General features: G+C 41.1%; 1 protein-coding gene across 1 annotated transcript in view; it reads left to right on the forward strand.

The window, feature by feature from the left end:
* Window positions 1-137: 137 nt before the first annotated feature.
* ARL3 (ADP ribosylation factor like GTPase 3) overlaps window positions 138-17,182 on the forward strand; it is a 36,556-nt gene continuing 19,511 nt past the window's right edge. Inside the window, exons 1-3 of the mRNA XM_041743919.1 lie at window positions 138-295; window positions 7,501-7,644; window positions 13,197-13,313. Coding sequence (XP_041599853.1) covers window positions 293-295; window positions 7,501-7,644; window positions 13,197-13,313 — 264 coding nt within the window. The 5' untranslated portion in view covers window positions 138-292. The remainder of the gene's footprint in view (window positions 296-7,500; window positions 7,645-13,196; window positions 13,314-17,182) is intronic.

A 17,182-nucleotide genomic window follows, 5' to 3' on the forward strand; every position in this document is an offset into this window, starting at 1 on the left:
AGCGGCGCCCACCAGCCACGTGGGCGAGCTTTAGCCAGTCGCGGGGCCCCCACCCGCAGGCAGCCGCCTCCGGGCGCTCCAGCAGCCCGCCCGCGCAGTGGGCGGGCACTTTGGCGCGCTTGCGCACTTGAGGAAAGCGGAGCTGGACCCCGCCCCGTACGAGTGCCTTGCTCCTCCACTGTGCGTGCGAGGGACGTCGGGGGCGGTGCCGCAGCAGTTGCCCCTGGTAACCGGGAGGCAGGAGGAGGAGGAGGAGGAGGCGGAGGTGGAGGAGGAGGGACTCGGCGGGAGGATGGTGAGTGTGGGGGCCCGGGCCCCTCCGGAGCTGGCCGGTCACCCCCCTCCCGTCCCCAGGCCCAGGGCGGGGCACTGCGCTTGAAGCCAAGGAGGGAATGGGAGCCTGCTGCCTGGATCCTGGATTGGTTTCAGGGGGCAGCGGGGAGCGGAGGGTGGGCCCTTGGAAGGAGACCTGGGCCTGGGGGGGAAGGCGGGGCTTGCAGCCAGTCCGAACTAGGGGAAGGGGCTGGAAGGTTGCGTGGCTATCCCGGTACAGAGCCGGGGCTCCATCAGTACTAAGGACTGAGATGAGGGCGGATCCGAGTAACTGCGGAAAGCAGCCTCCGCATGCAGGCTTAGATCTTCCTAGGGAATCGGCCTCCCCACACCGCTGGAAAGTGGGTCCGCTGGGGTCCGGCCAGAAGCGGGAAGAAGGGTCTGCGCTACTGTCTTTGAGGTCGCCCTCGCGGTACCAGGGGAGATGGTAGCCTAGCTGTCCTCTTCCTCGAGGAGTGCGGGCCTCTGGGGGGAGGGGTGTAAATCCCAGGATACAAAGAGGTACGGCTCAGAAGGGATGCCTGGCGGGTTTTACGCCGTCTGGGTGTCTCCGTGGCAGGCGCACTTCTGCAGCGACGAGTTATTCATTTGCTGAGAGTTCTGTAAAGTCTGGTTGTTGGCGATGATCGACGTTCCCTTCAGTATCTAATCCGTGTTGATGGAGACAAATTTGCTGCCCGGTCCTAAGTATTTCATTTCAAACCTGTTGCAGCCTTTTGCATATGACCACTCCAGAACCTGAGATCATAATCTCACCTCAGGATCTCCAACCTAAGAAGTATGGGAAGTTAAAACTGGAGTGGCTATCAATTGGCTTTCCTCTGTCAGACCTAATTAAAGCTTTCCCTAGATTATGAATTATGATGCGTGACAGATTTGACCGTTGACATGTTATTCCTTGTTGATTTTTGTGCAGTTGGTTGGAGGGTATTGAAATGGAATTGAGTAGTTTTAGAGCAAGTCAAAGCAAAATTGACTTTGAAGCATTTAGAATAGGTTGATTGGCTTACCAACTGCACAGAGCCAGGCACTCACAGTTACTTCCCCACCCGCCGTACCTTTTGACTTTCAGAAATGTCGAACCATGTTCATTAATTTATGAAGAAAAGACTGGGGGGGGGGGGGGGAGTACGCACCTTTGGTATTCTAATGAGTAAATTTTGATAGGAAAAAGAATTGATTTTACATTGTCAGGTTGCTAAAGAAGAATTACTTGATCTGAAGTTGCCAATCACATTTCACACTTGCTACATTGCAGTTTTATTAACCGCAGGCTAAACAGATTTTTACATGTTTTCTTTTTATTAATCATTTATACATGAGCTGTCCATTTAAAGGCGAAATTTTTCTCAACAAATGAATACAGACATAAATATTTACACAGAAAATAACTAGAATTGGAATGAAAGAAACATACCAAGCCAACAGAGAATGAGATACCATCATAAATGAGAAACACATGAGAGTTGGCTAACTTTTCCCGGTTTATCAATTAGGTGGACTGTGTAATTTCATGATTGTTTAACTTGTAATTACTGGCCACAATAAATTAACCACTGCTCATGTTTCCAGGTACAAATTGACACTGTATACAGCAAATTGACAGTGCTATAGCACTACTGTATACAACTGTTGTGTTCATTGATCAAGACAGATTTTGTCTTTATTTTTTCCTAAAATGAACAATGTGAAATTAGGGCAAATAATTCTGGATTCTTTATCTGGTTCCAAAATACATTTTTTTTTAATCTCCAAAAGTGTAAGCTATTCTTAGAACTGAAAGTGGAACATAGAATTTAAACCATCAGTGGTGTGATTAAGTATGTCACATCTGGTATCCCACCAATCCCTGTGATAACTGTACAACTAAAGACTGAGTCCAGGTTTTTGTTTTTGTTTTTTAAACTCTCAGCTGGAACTAATACATTTTATTTTTTATCTAAAAACCTAAATGTTTTCTCCAAACATTTAGCCATCTATCTTACCCTTGCCTTTTGATAGCAAGTCTTTGGTGAAATACTAAGATGACAGTAATGTTAGTGCTTAAGTAATCACTGCTATTTAACAGATGACTCCTTCACTCAGGAATTATGTATGGAGTACTTTCTACATACATGAACCTAGTGGTAGTTATCAAGCATGTTAAGCATTTGAAGATTGTTCCTTGGGACACCGGGTGGCTTTTTTTAATTCTTTAAAAAAATTACTGAAGATTGTTTTCAAAATTGTGTTTATGGTCAGAAAATGGTCAGTGAAAAGTTAAAACAACATAAGTACTGCTTTGAGTGCCTACTACATATGTAATGTTTTACATACATTACTTTGCTTAATCTTCATAGCATTTTTCTTTTTAAAGATTTTATTTATTCATGAGAGATAGAGAGAGAGAGGCAGAGATATAGGCAGAGAGAGGAGCAGGCTCCATGCAGGGAGCTTGATGTGGGACTTGATTCCAGGACTCCAGGATCACACCCTGGGCCAAAGGCAGACGTTCAACCACTGAGCCATCCAGGCGTGGCTTCATAGCATTTTTCTTTTTTTTTTTTTTTTTAAGTTCTTTTTTTTTTTTTAAGATTTATTTATTTACTTATTTATGATAGACATAGAGAAAGAGAGAGAGAGGCAGAGACACAGGAGGAAGGAGAAGCAGGCTCCATGCCGGGAACCTGACGTGGGACTTGATCCCGGGACTCCAAGATCACATCCTGGGCCAAAGGCAGGCGCTAAACCACTGAGCCACACAGGGATCCCCTCATAGCATTTTTCTTAAGATCCAGGTATTGTTCCCGTTTTCTAGATGCCCAGGGTTACACATGTAAGAAGGGTGAAGTCAAGTCTATGAAATTAAAACCCATAATGTTCTCTCTTTTTTTTTTTTTAAGTTTATTTTTTTTTTAGTAATCTCTACTGACAGTGTGAGGCTTGAACTCACGACCTAGAGATCAAGAGTTGCATGGTCTAGGGCAGCCCGGGTGGCTCAGCCGGTTAGCACCGCCTTCAGCCCAGGGTGTGATCCTGGAGACCAGGGATCGAGTCCCATGTCGGGCTCCCTGCACGCAGCCTGCCTCTCCCTCTGCCTGTGTCTCTGCCTCTCTCTGTGTGTGTCTCTCATGAATAAATAAATAAAATCTTAAAAAGAAAAAAGAAGAGTTGCACGGTCTACAACTGAGCCAGCCAGGTGCTCCCCCCCGCCCCCCACCAGTGTTTTTATTAGGACTCTGGTGAGATGGGAACCCACTCTTCTGAAGAAATGTCATATTTTGTTCCTCAGGAAACATTGTATTTATTTAATAGGGAGGTGAAGAGAAAGAAGACAGGTTTGGGTGAGGTTCTCCCTATCAAAACTATAGGAGTTCCTGGAAGTTAATAAGGTCTCCCTGAGCGGCATAATTTTTTGTTAAAGAGGTTAAATACAGTGAAGTCAGTTACACTTAAGCTAGTTATGGGGAGTACATGTACTTGATAGTTGGCTTACTAATTTTTTTTTTTAAGATTTTAGTTACTTTTTCATGAGAGACACAAAGAGAGGGGCAGAGACACAGGCAGAGGGAGAAGCAGGCCCCATGCAGGGAACCCGATGTGGGACTTGATCCCAGGACTCCAGGATCACGTACTGGACCAAAAGGCAGACACTCAACCACCGAGCCACCCAGACGTCCCTGGCTTACTAATTTTAATATTTAAATTTTAACTGCTCCTCACAGCCAAGTACACTTTCCATCCACTATGACATTCTTCTCTCACCCTCTACCACCCCAGTTTCTTTAAATGACCTAGTTTGTATCATTTTAGGTCAGTGCACCATGCCTCTGCCAGTAGCTGAGTTTAAGCTGATTTTGAGGCAGATAAAATATCTGCAGTCAATAGTACATCTATTCATAATTTGCCTGTAGAAAGTTTGTCCAGATGTTTTATGACTGAGTCAGACCACTTCTGTCCACCAGGGTGCAGATAACTTATATGCACACATACTGATAATAGACTTTATACAATGAACTAAAGTTCTGATTTCTTAAATTGCCTTTAATGTCATAGGAGTACAAATCCAACATAGAAACCATGTCTGTTTCTCTCCATTGTACTTGGAGCACATTGTGGGTATTTAATGTGAATGAAGGAATGAATGAATGGGTATTTTACCCAAAAATGCACTTTAAAAATTTGTTTCCTTGTATCTATACTGCAAAACTCAGCCCCATAATAAAATTAATTTCTAATGGCTATTTCCATTTGACATTTAGAATAAAGTATGGACATTTATGTTTAGAAACATAGACTTACTCTGCTCTCTTTCCTCCAGCCTCTTAAATCAGCTTACTTTGTACCTTTCAGTCAGAACTCTGATATCTATAAATATCCTCTTCCCTATTTAGCAAACCCTGATAATCCTGTGATCCCCTGTCCTCAGTGTTGGGTTAATATGATGCTGTACTGTATTTGCATTTGTCTTCCCTAGACCACGCTTCAGATGCCATTTATCATTATGATAGAAAAAAATAGTAGCTGAACTTTCCATTTCTCCGTAATTTCACTTGAAGGTGAAGCATATAAAGTTATTGTTTCCCAATAATGAAAATCATGCATTAGAAATATAAAAGTATTATTTTTTATACCATTAGGTTAATAAAGTTTAGGTATAGTTAGAATGGTTTTCTGTGCTTTGCTTCTCTCCTTTTAAGATGAATAGAGATTACTTTCTCTTCATTATTCAATTTCAAATATAATGAGTGTACAAAAAGTCTCAGCCTGGGACTCCTGGGTGGCTCAGCGGTTGAGTGTCTGCCTTCAGCTCAGGGCCTGATCCCAGAATCTGGGATCGAGTCCCACATCCGGCTCCCTGCATGAGCCTGCTTCTCCCTCTGCCTATGTCTCTGCCTATCTCTGTCTCTCATGAATAAATAAATAAATCTTAAATTAAAAAAAAAAGTCTCAGCCTGCAGAGACTATTTTTTTTTAAGATTTTATTTATTTATTTATCCATGAGAGACACACACACAGAGGCAGAGACATAGGCAGAAGGAGAAGCAGGCTCCTCGAGGGGAACCTGATGTGGGACTCAATCCCAGGACTCCGGGATCACACCCTGAGCCAAAGGCATACTCTCAACCACTGAGCCACCCAGGAGTCCCAGAAATAGTATTTTTATTTACAAATTTGTTTTAAAAGAAGAGACACATAAGGAAAAACCTAAAACATTCATTTTGAACCTTCAAAGTATTTTATAGAAATACCTTTCATGATTTCTACACTCATAGATAATGCATGAGAATTTTACCTGTACTGTTGTTTCATGTACTGATGTGATAAATTCTGGTTATTTTTTAATTTTATTGGAAAAGGTAATGAGGACATCTAATCAAGAACTCAGGATGAGTAGTACCATGTGTTTTCCCTGTTCTAGCCTTTTTATATTACCAGTCCCCTGAGGATCTCAGAATTCTAATTTTAACTGTTCTGAAAGGTGGTATTATAAATGAGTGATTGCAATGTAGCTAATAGAAGCCAGGGAGACTTCTCATAAATATAGTTTTAAAAAAGGAATGGTGTCAAAGTATTCAAGGCCAGATAAGATAAAAACAAAAGAAAAATGTCATGCCAAAAAAGAAGAAGAAGAAGAAGGAGAAGGCCTGCCTATCTTTTTGTTTGTTTGAAATCTATTCAATCACTTTTCCCTAAATCTTTTGGTATAGAATTTGTCTTTCTGTCTTAAACTAAATCTTCCATTTTATTGCTGGAAAAAATTAAGGCACAGAGAGGTTAATGTAATCCTTAGCAAGTCAGTGCAAATACAGAATACTAGAAGTGGTAAACAAAGAGTCTCTGAGACAGGAAGGAATTCTTAATAATTATGCATATTTGCATATCATTGTCCAAAGACTCAATTGTTGAGAATTATTTCACAGAAATGTTATTTGATCTTAGTGAACAGACTGGTTTGAATTATTGCCGGGTGCAATATGGATAAAAAAATATATAACCATTTTATATAATTCTAAGACAGCTTGAAGGAATTTCTGCTTGAGCTGGGAGATTAGATTATATGCCCTTTAAACTGTGGAATTCTTTGATTCTTGTTGTAACTCATGCCTCATTGGAACAAAATTGTCAGCTGCAGGATGCAACAAATAACTATCTTATACAATTTTTCTTATGTTTGTAGCTAAAAAGCAATATGGTTTATTTCTAGCCATTAAAAAATAATAAAAGCAAGAAACAAATATTATATTACTAGTCAGAAATACCTGGTTAAATTTTATTCTTTATGACTGACTTTGACAATTCTCTAACTTCTCTGATATATCCGATTCTTCATCTGAAAAAACATAAGTTATACCATGCACTTATAAGGGTCTTGTGAAAATTAGATGGTGATAGAGTTTTGGAGTTTTTTTATTTTTATTTTTATTTTTTTTTTTAAAATTTTTATTTATTTATGATAGTCACAGAGAGAGAGAGAGAGAGAGGCAGAGACACAGGCAGAGGGAGAAGCAGGCTCCATGCACCGGGAGCCTGATGTGGGATTCGATCCCGGGTCTCCAGGATCGCGCCCTGGGCCAAAGGCAGGCGCCAAACCGCTGCGCCACCCAGGGATCCCGAGTAACGAAGTCTTAAATGTAAACTGAAATAAAGTCTTAAACAATTTTATACAACTTTTTTTTCCTGTGTGTGTGTGTGTGTGTGTGTGTAGCACCATAAAATCTTGTACTTGCTTGGGTGGGTAGTTGTATTTAATTCAACAACTAATAAGTGCCAGGCATTGTGGGAGACCAAAGCTATAACTCTTACCTGCAAGAAACTTCACTCTAGGAGAGAAACACAAAAATCAATTATCTATAGTCTGATATGATGCATGCTCTAAGTGTATATGAAAGGCTTTAGGAACATGAGTTGAGTAGTAGTTCATACTCACAGAAGATGTGGAGTGACTGCTAAACTGGATTAATAGGAATGGAAATAAGCCATGCCATTTATTGAGTTGCTGAATTTATTGAAGTACTTCTGCCAAAACTTAGAAGGTGGAAGCAAATGAAATAAGTGACATTGAACTGGAATATACTATGAGCTCTCTACAACCAAGAACTTTTGTCAAGGAGAAGATATTCTTATACCTAATAACATCAAAGTCAGTGCCCCAAAAGTAATCTCTCTTCTTCATGGTTGTTTAAGGGCTTGCTCTCAATTTTGCGCAAATTGAAAAGTGCACCAGACCAGGAGGTGAGAATCCTTCTCCTGGGCTTGGATAATGCTGGCAAGACCACTCTTCTGAAGCAGCTTGCATCTGAAGACATCAGCCACATTACACCTACACAGGTAAGCACTTCCCTGGCCCCAGGTGCTTGTGTGACTTATGGGAAGTAATCATAGCCATATGGAAGACAAAATGGGAAATATGGTTTTGTACACTCTCAAGTTGTGTTATGAGGGGCACCTGGGTGACTCCATTGGTTGAGTGTCTGCCTCTGACTCAGGTCGTGATCCCGGGATCCTGGGATCGAGTCCCACGGCGGGCTCCCTGCTCATGGGGAGCCTGTTTCTTCTTCTCCCTCTGCCCCTCTGCCCTGCTTGTATGCTCGCTCTCTCCCTCTCTCTCTCTCTCTCTCTCAAATAAAATCTTTTTTAAAAAAAGTGTTAATGAGAAAAGTTATACAATTTAAAAATAATACAAGATTTCAAAAATATGTCAAGAGATTCCATAGATATAAGGTTCTTAGAGTAGTCAGATTCATTCAGACAGAAAATAGAATTGTGGTTACCAGGCGTTGGAGACAGGGGAGATTGGAAGGGTCATTGTTTAATGGGTGCAGAGGGTCAGTGTTGTAAGTTGAAAAAGGTTCTATGGATGGCTGGTGGTAATGGTGGCACAACAGTGTGAATGCACTTAGTACTACTGAATTCTACACTTAAATTCTACACTTCTACACTGGTCAAAATGGTAGATATTATGTCTATTTTACCAATTTTTTTTTTTACCAATTTTTAAATAAAGAATTTAAGGGATCCCTGGGTGGCGCAGCGGTTTAGCACCTGTCTTTGGCCCAGGGCACGATCCTGGAGACCCAGGATCGAATCCCACGTCGGGCTCCCGGTGCATGGAGCCTGCTTCTCCCTCTGCCTGTGTCTCTGCCTCTCTCTCTCTCTCTCTCTCTGTGTGACTATCATAAAAAAAAAAAAAAAAAAGAATTTAAATAAGCATATGTATATATCAAGACAGTCAATTCCCTCAGCTCTAAGTGATTACTTTTAAAAAATAACTTAATCTTCTCACTATGAAATTAATATGTGTAGAAAATACAGAAAGTATAAAAGAAAAAAACCCAATACCGTGAGAAAAACTACTGTTAATATTTTAGGGTGCATTTTTCAGATTTAATAAATATATATCTTTTTTTTAATTAAAAAATAACCTATATTTTTTAATCCAGCCTCTTTCCTAAGGCTAAGCAAAAAAAAATACAAAGGATAAGGCAACGGTGGTGCTGCCAGTGTGGAAGTTGAAAGACAGATCCTAAGTGGAACAACCCTCCTCCTTTAGACCTCTTTCTTTAGACCTCCTTCCCTGTAGGAAATCCTGAGAAAGCTTGACCTTTGCCCAACTCATTGGGTTTCCTAACTAGAGGACAGCCTTTTTGGTCTTAGTCACTTTAAAGTATTTGAGCATTAGAGGTTTTAGCAAAACCAGAGGGTTTTTTTTTTAGCATTTTCCATCACTGTACTGTGATACGAGTTTGGTGTCAGGTTTGAATGGCTGTGCTGGTGTGTGTACTTCACAGCTTGGGAGTCTTACTGATCTGCAACTTTTTGCAGAAAAGTCATTTCAATTGCTACCAAATGAGCAATTTTACAGCTTCTGAACAAATTTAATGTATAGCCTAAGGAGGAGCAAATTACAGTAGTCTAGCCTAGAAGGGCTAAAAACACATATTACTGTGTCAGGATTTCTGCCAGAAAAAGAAAAGTCTAGGATTTTTTTTCTTTTTAATTGAGTATTAGCAGTAGGCTGTATCTCTTAAGAGTATCACTAAAATGAGAACGGCCAGCACCGTGAACATGGAAATGAACTCTTAAGTTATGGGTTCAAAGTTCCAATTCTAACTTTCAGGCGTTATTTGATGTATTATAGGTGACTTTGTCATTATATGATGTGAAGGTTTCATGTTTATTTTAGTTTATTTTATTTTAAATTTCTTTATTTGTGGGAATCCCGGGGTGGTTCAGCGGTTTGGCGCCTGCCTTCAGCTCAGAGCGTGATCCTGGAGACCTGGGATTGAGTCCCGCGTTGGGCTCCCTGCCTGGAGCCTGCTTCTCCCTCTGCGTGTGTCTCTGCCTCTGTGTGTGTGTCTCTCATGAATAAATAAATAAAATATTTTAAAAATAAATAAATAAAATAAAATTTCTTTATTTGAAAGAGAGAGAAAACATGCATGTACACGAACCGGGGTGGGGGTGGGGGGGCAGAGTGAGAGAATCTCAGACTCCCAACTGAGTGCAGAGCCAAATAGGAAGCTGGATCTCATGACCCTGAGATCATGACCCGAGCCAAAATCAAAAGTCCAAAGCTTAACCAACTGAGCCACCCAGGTGCCCCCCTTTTTTGGTTATTTTTAAGTAACTGGGTGTGGAGCTCAACGTGGGGCTTAAACTCAGAGCCCTGAGATCAAGACCTGAGCTGGGTGGCGCAGCTGTTTGGCACCTGCCTTTGGCCCAGGGCGCAATCCTGGAGATCTGGGATCGAGTCCCACGTGGGGCTCCCGGTGCATGGAGCCTGCTTCTCCCTCTGCCTGTGTCTCTGCCTCTCTCTCTCTCTCTGTGACTATCATAAATAAATAAAAAATTAAAAAAAAAAAAAAAGACCTGAGCTGGGATCAAGAGTTAGGTGCTTAATTCACTGAGCCACCCAGGTGCCCCCATACTTACTCTTTAAAAACAAGCTTGCAGGACAGCCCAGGTGGCTCAGGGGTTTAGCGCCACCTTCAGCCCAGGGTGTGATCCTGGAGACCTGGATCGAGTCCCCCGTCAGGCTCCCTGCATGGAGCCTGCTTCTCCCTCTGCCTGTCTCTCTGTGTCTCTCATGAATAAATAAAATCTTAAAAAAAAAACAAAAAAAAAAAACCAAGCTTTCAGCCTGGCTGACTTAATCAGAAGAACATGTGACTCTTGATCTCAGGGTTGTTAAGTTGTTAAGTTTAACCCCCACATTGGGTGTAGAGATTATTTTAAAATAAAATCTTTTAAGATTAAAAAAAACAACAACCAAGCTTTGCATTTTTGTTTTATATTAGAAAAAGTAATAGGTGCTCATTATAGTAAATTTGTAAAACATTTGTAAAATTGCAAAACTAGAAATCACCTATAGTGCCCAGACATAACCACTGTTAAAAAAAAATTTTTGCCACTGTTAACATTTAAGAATGTATCCATTTTTTTCTATGTATGTATGTGATGGGTTTATTTAAAGATTTTATTTATTTAAGATTTTTTTTATTTTAGAGAAAGATAATATGAGTGTAGGCTGAGGGAGAGGGAGGGGAAAGAATCTCAAGCAGACTCTGCACTGAGCACAGAGGCTGACGTGGAACTGAATCTCATGATCCTGAGATGATGACCTGAGCCAAAACCAAGATTTGGATGCCTAACCAACTGAGCCACCTAGGCGTCCCTTAAAGATTTTATTTTTAATTAATCTCTACACCCAACATGGGGCTCATACTTATAACCCTGAGATCAAGAGTTGCACGCTATGCTGCAACTAAGCCATTCAGGCACCCTTATGATGCATATATTTAAAATAAAAATGATAAATAAATAAATAAATAAATAAATAAATAAATAAAATAAAATAAAAATGACTCAAAGAATATATCATATCATCATTTTCTTTTTTTTTTAATTTTATTTATTTATGATAGTCACCACAGAGAGAGAGAGAGAGAGGCAGAGACATAGGCAGAGGGAGAAGCAGGCTCCATGCAGGGAGCCTGACGTGGGATTCGATCCTGGGTCTCCAGGATCGCGCCCTGGGCCAAAGGCAGGCGCTAAACCACTGCGCCACCCAGGGATCCCCATATCATCATTTTCACTGAATAATACATCTTGAACATGTTCCTACTGTTATATATGTAAATATGTATTTAAATTTCTAAATGTTTGCACCCATTATTATTTCCTTAGAATAATTTCTTAGATTTGTTGGTCTTAATAGATTTCTTTTCTTTTGATGACTATTAGAATTTTAAGGCAGTTGATACATATAGTCAAATTCTAGGAGCTACTCTTATTTATCTTCTGCTTCACTCCATAAAGATTTGACATTACTGGCTTTGACATTTAATCTTGTAGTTAAGTGTACAATTTTTAAGTGCACAAAAGTGGTTTTGTCAGTGAGTCAGAATGAAGCTGCCATTTACAATAAACTTAAGCCACTTCCCTTTGGAGTTCTTAAACTTCTAATTTATTCAGTTGTGACATCTTACAGGAGCTATAGTCAGCATCATCCCCAGGTATTCCCTAGTGCCCATTTATCCTCAGTGGAAATTGGGTGGCAGTGCTCTGTACTGTCACATTGTGCCTTGTCCTTCTGCACTAGGCAGTAGTGTTGGCAAGCTGCCAGGTGAGGCAAATGTTTATGGAGACATCCCCAGGCCCACTTCCCTCCAGCTATCCTGGATGAAATGTCACTTTTGTGGTAGCAATCTATTGATTGGATTTTTCAAGTCTTGATTTCACTATATCATTCTCAGAAAAATATTTTTTTTAATTATTGCTCACGAAATGCCTTTTCTCCAAACCCCAGAGGTCTTGTTAATTTGTTTCTCTGCACACCAACTCCCAGCTCCACCTGCCCCTGATTTGTGCACCTTTCCCAGAGTTCCACCTTGAGTCACTGTCCTGAGAAATGAATATTTTCAAGTTCATCAGAGATGCTTATGAAAGAACAGTTTCCAATGCCTTCATGTTTATTTTCATCACTGCTTATAACTGAGGGCCCACCCAAAAAAATAAAAATAAAAAAATAAAAATAAAAAAATAACTGAGGGCCCCACTTCAGAGTTTGAACATGCTGTTCTAGCAGGCCATCCCTTCCTCATTGGGCTAATAGTCCATTTATAAACCAGCTTCTCCCATAGTGTCCTAACTTCAGCTCCTTCTTTTTCCTGATTTGATCCATATAAAGAAATTTCTTAAAGAATCCTATCTTCCAGTAGCTCTTGCCTCTATTTTTTATTTATTTATTTATTTTTTTTATTTATGATAGTCACACAGAGAGAGAGAGAGAGAGAGAGAGAAAGAGAGGCGGAGACACAGGCAGAGGGAGAAGCAGGCTCCATGCACCGGGAGCCCGATGTGGGATTCGATCCCGGGTCTCCAGGATCGCGCCCTGGGCCAAAAGCAGGCGCTAAACCGCTGCACCACCCGGGGATCCCTCTTGCCTCTTTTTAAACTCAGGATTTGTTCTGTTCTGTTGAATCTGCAGATTCAGCTTCTGTTTTTTTTTGTTAGTTAAATGTAATGTTCTATTAAATGTTATCATCTTGAGGATCCATCAGAAGGTGTAGTCTTTGTTGATTATTAGAACTCATTCCAAGTTGTCCTCAGCAGTTTTGTGTGTGTGTGCGTGCACACGTGCATGTGTGTACACTTACTAGAGAAACTGTCACGTTAATATTAACAGTGACTCCAAACCTGAAGTAAGCATATAAAAACCCATTTCTTTCTTCCCTATCATAGCAGACAATTTTCAATATTACCAGTATCACATCTGGCAGAGTACCTCATAATTAATAAATAACACAGCTGTTAAATATAACTTTGTCAGAACTATGATCTAAAGCTTAATAAAGCTTGGTGTTTTGCCTCTCTTTCAGGGTTTTAACATCAAAAGTGTACAATCTCAAGGTTTTAAACTGAATGTATGGGACATAGGTGGACAGAGAAAAATCAGACCATACTGGAGAAATTATTTTGAAAATACTGATATTCTCGTAAGTACTCCTTCTAATGCACTAATTCATAATATTTTCTGCAGTGTGTTAGGAAATATTAACTGTAATGTTCTTTGTTGTCAGTAATTCCACTACTATAAGTCACTATGAATTTAGGGCTAGCAGAAGGCTGCAGATTATGAGAAACATTTTTGTATGGTTTGTATAAGAGTTTTGCTTTTGCTCAGTGACAATGTTGTGCCCACACCCACCTTGGCAAAATAAAGTATTTATTAATTTCACGTAGTGATCTGAATATCAGAAGGGAAATCAGAAGATAGTGCCACTAACTCCATTATCCCAAGGAAATCAACAAGAGTATCCCAAAGAGCCAATCAAGAGGGTGGAAGTCCTGGAAATAATGATGCATATGAAATGGCTGAACAACAGATGTTCTTCACCCGTTTTTTTAAAAAAAGATTTTTGTATTTATTTGAGAGAGAGCGCATAAGCAGAGTGAGGGGCAGAGGGAGAAGGAGAAACAGACTCCCTACCGAGCAAGGAGCCTAACATGGGACTTGATCCCGGATCCATGGGATCATGGCCCGAACCAAAGGCAGCTACTTAACCGACTGAGAATATCCCCAGATATTTTTCCTAGAAAAGAAACTTGGAACTATTTTCAGTTGCTTCAAGAGCTATCTTGAGCAAGAGAGTTCTCTGTCTCATCATGAAGAGTTCTAGAAGACTGGGTGAGGAGCAATTTGGGGAATATTAAGTGGTAGAGTTTAGCTCAGAGTATGGAAGAAGTCTCCTATCGTTTTAACTGTCCAAAAGTAGAAGCAGGGCAGCCCCAGTGGCGCAGCGGTTTAGCGCCGCCTGCAGCCCGGGGTGTGATTCTGGAGACCCGGGATCGAGTCCCATATTGGAGTCCCATATTGGGTTCCCTGCATGGAGCCTGCTTCTCCCTCTGCCTGTGTCTCTGCCTCTCTCTCTGTGTGTGTCTCTATGAATAAATAAATAAAATCTTAAAAAAAAAAAAAAAAGTAGAAGCAGCTGCCTTGTTCATTGGGGATTCCCTGGCTCAGGCTGCATTTGTTCAGGAAGGGACTAAGATCTTAACTCCCAGCTCACTGTCACATTCTGTGACATTCTGTAGTACTGCTGTTTCAGAATTCTTGAAGATTTCACTATCCACATACTTGATTTCTCCAACGCCACAGCCTCTCAGTTCATTCACCTTCACTCCAGTGATTTTGTCATTCCCCTTACCTTAGTTACTCACTGTCGTGATCATAGCCTAAAACCAGAGGGTCTCATGAACTTGGATAGTAAAAAAACCTGTATGCTATTTTCATTAAACCCTAATGGAAACTCTGCATTTACTACAATTCTACCCATAGAGAAGGAACTGCCATAAGGTCAGCCATGTTGGTGACTTCCATTACCAGTAGAAACCATCTTGCATCTCAAATAACTTTTCTCTGCTTTTGCTTCCTATGTGTCTTTCAACTAGATCATTCTGTCAGCATGCACACAGCCTGTGGCAACTCTTTTTTAGAAACAAACTAAAAAAACCTCTTGTCCTGGCTGTGTATCCCATCCAGATACTGTCCTATTCCTCAGTTTCTCTTTAAAACGAAGAGTTTTCTGAGCTCTCTCCTCACTTCCTCCTCCCATTCTCTCTTGAACCCTCCATTCAGGCTCCCCAGGAATTCCCCATTGCTAAGGTTTTCCATCTTCCTCTTACTTGACCTAGCTGCACAGTTAATAAAGTCAGTCATGGGGTCCCTGGGTGGATCAATGGTTGAGCACCTGCCTTTGGCCCTGGGCGTGACCCTGGAGTCCCGGGATCCAGTCCCACATCAGGCTCCCTGCATGGAGCCTGCTTCTCCCTCTGCCTGTGTCTCTGCCTCTCTTTGTCTCTCATGAATAAATAAATAAAATATTTCTTTTTAAAGTCAGTCAGGGATGCCTGGGTGGCTCAGCGGTTGAGTGCCTCCCTTTGGCCCAGGGAGTAACCCTGGAGTCCAAGGATCGAGTCCCACGTCAGGCTCCCTGCATGGAGCCTGCTTCTCCCTTGGCCTGTGTCTCTGCCTCTCTCTCTTTCTGTGTCTCTCATGAATAAATAAATAAAATCTTTTTTTAAAATTTTTTTATTTATTTATGATAGTCACACAGAGAGAGAGAGAGAGAGGCAGAGACATAGACAGAGGGAGAAGCAGGCTCCATACACCGGGAGCCCGACGTGGGATTCAATCCTGGGTCTCCAGGATCGTGCACTGGGCCAAAGGCAGGCGCTAAACCGCTGCGCCACCCAGGGATCCCCAATAAATAAAATCTTAAAAAAAAAAAAAAAAAAAAAAGAACTTGCTTCAAATGCAAAAAAAAAATAAAAATAAAAAAATCAAATAAAAGTCAGTCATACTGTCATTGAAACATTATCTTCCCATTTTCCAGAATACCATTCTGTCTTGGATTTTCCTCGTATCTCACTGGCCACTCTTCCTCAATCTCCATTGCTATTTTCCCCCTTGTTACCCTCCAAGTGTTGGAGTGCTCCAGAGTTCAGGCCAGTGCTTTGCTTCTCTAAGTTGTAGCGTAGGTGACCTCATCCAATTTCAAGGCGTTAATTACTACCTACATGCTGGTGAATCCCAACCTATTATATTCAACCAGAAACTCTCCCCTAAACCTCAGTTTTATATATAGCTAACTACCTATTTTACATCTCTACTTTAGTGGCTAGTAAGTCCCTTCATCCTCAGTATGTCCAGAACCAAATTCCTATCTTCATCCCTCCCAAAACCTGCTGCTTCTACAGTCTCCTCAGTAAACAACAGCTCCATTCATCCAAAAGTATTGGAGTCATCCTTGGCTCCTTTCCTTCTCACTCCCCACCTCTGACCTATGCCAATCCTGTGAGTTCTACCTTCAGAATATTTTTAGAATCTGACCACTACTTTCCAGCCCACTGCTACTGTGCATTGATTATTGCCATGTCATCCCCACTAGTCTCCTTGCTTTTGCCTTTCCTCCTGAAAATCTCTTCTCAAAGGTATATCCATAGGGATCCTGTCCCATCTCAGAATACAGCTAGAGTTCTTACAATAGCCTACAAGGCCCCCTGCCTTCTGGCTTGGCTTATCTGTCTTGTCTTCCCCCTTCTAATTTGGTGCCAGCCGTACTGGCCTGCTTTCTGTCCCTACAACACAGCCATATTCCCACCTCAGGGCCTTGGTCATTACTATTTGCAGTGTTAAGATTCTTAGATATCCTTAGCTATCCTCATGGCTTATTCTCTACCTTCTTCAGTCTCTGCTTACATGTCACTTTATGCCACTGAGACCTTCTCTGATTGCTATATTTAAAATTGTGGCTCCTGTCCCTACCTTTCTGGGAATGTAATTTTTCTCTGCTTTTTTTTTTTTTTTTTTTTCTTTGATCAGACCTGTTGGTACCCATCACCATCAGAAATATTTTAATGGGCAGCCTGGGTGGCTCAGTGGTTTAGCGCCTCCTTCGGCCCAGGGCGTGATCCTGGAGACCGGGGATTGAGTCCCACATCGGGCTCCCTGCATGGAGCCTGCTTATCCCTCTCCCTGTGTCTCTGCCTCTCTCTTTCTGTGTCTCTCATGAATAAATAAATAAAATCTTCAAAAAAAATTCATTAAAAAAATATATTCTTAAAAAAAATATATATATATATATTCTTATTTATTACGCTTCTCCCCACTGGAATGTAATGTCCACAAAGATAGGGACTTTGCTTCCCCTGCCCCGCCCCAAGTGTTGTATCCCCAGTGCTTAGAAAAGGGCCAAGTGAAATGGACAAAAATTTATAAGATACACTTCATTAGAATTTAAAACTTCTGCTCTGAGAAAGACACTGTTAAGAAAATAAAGCCACAGACTGGGGAAGATATTTG

The sequence above is a fragment of the Vulpes lagopus genome, chromosome 2 (assembly GCF_018345385.1).
Source record: "Vulpes lagopus strain Blue_001 chromosome 2, ASM1834538v1, whole genome shotgun sequence".
NCBI lineage: Eukaryota > Metazoa > Chordata > Mammalia > Carnivora > Canidae > Vulpes > Vulpes lagopus.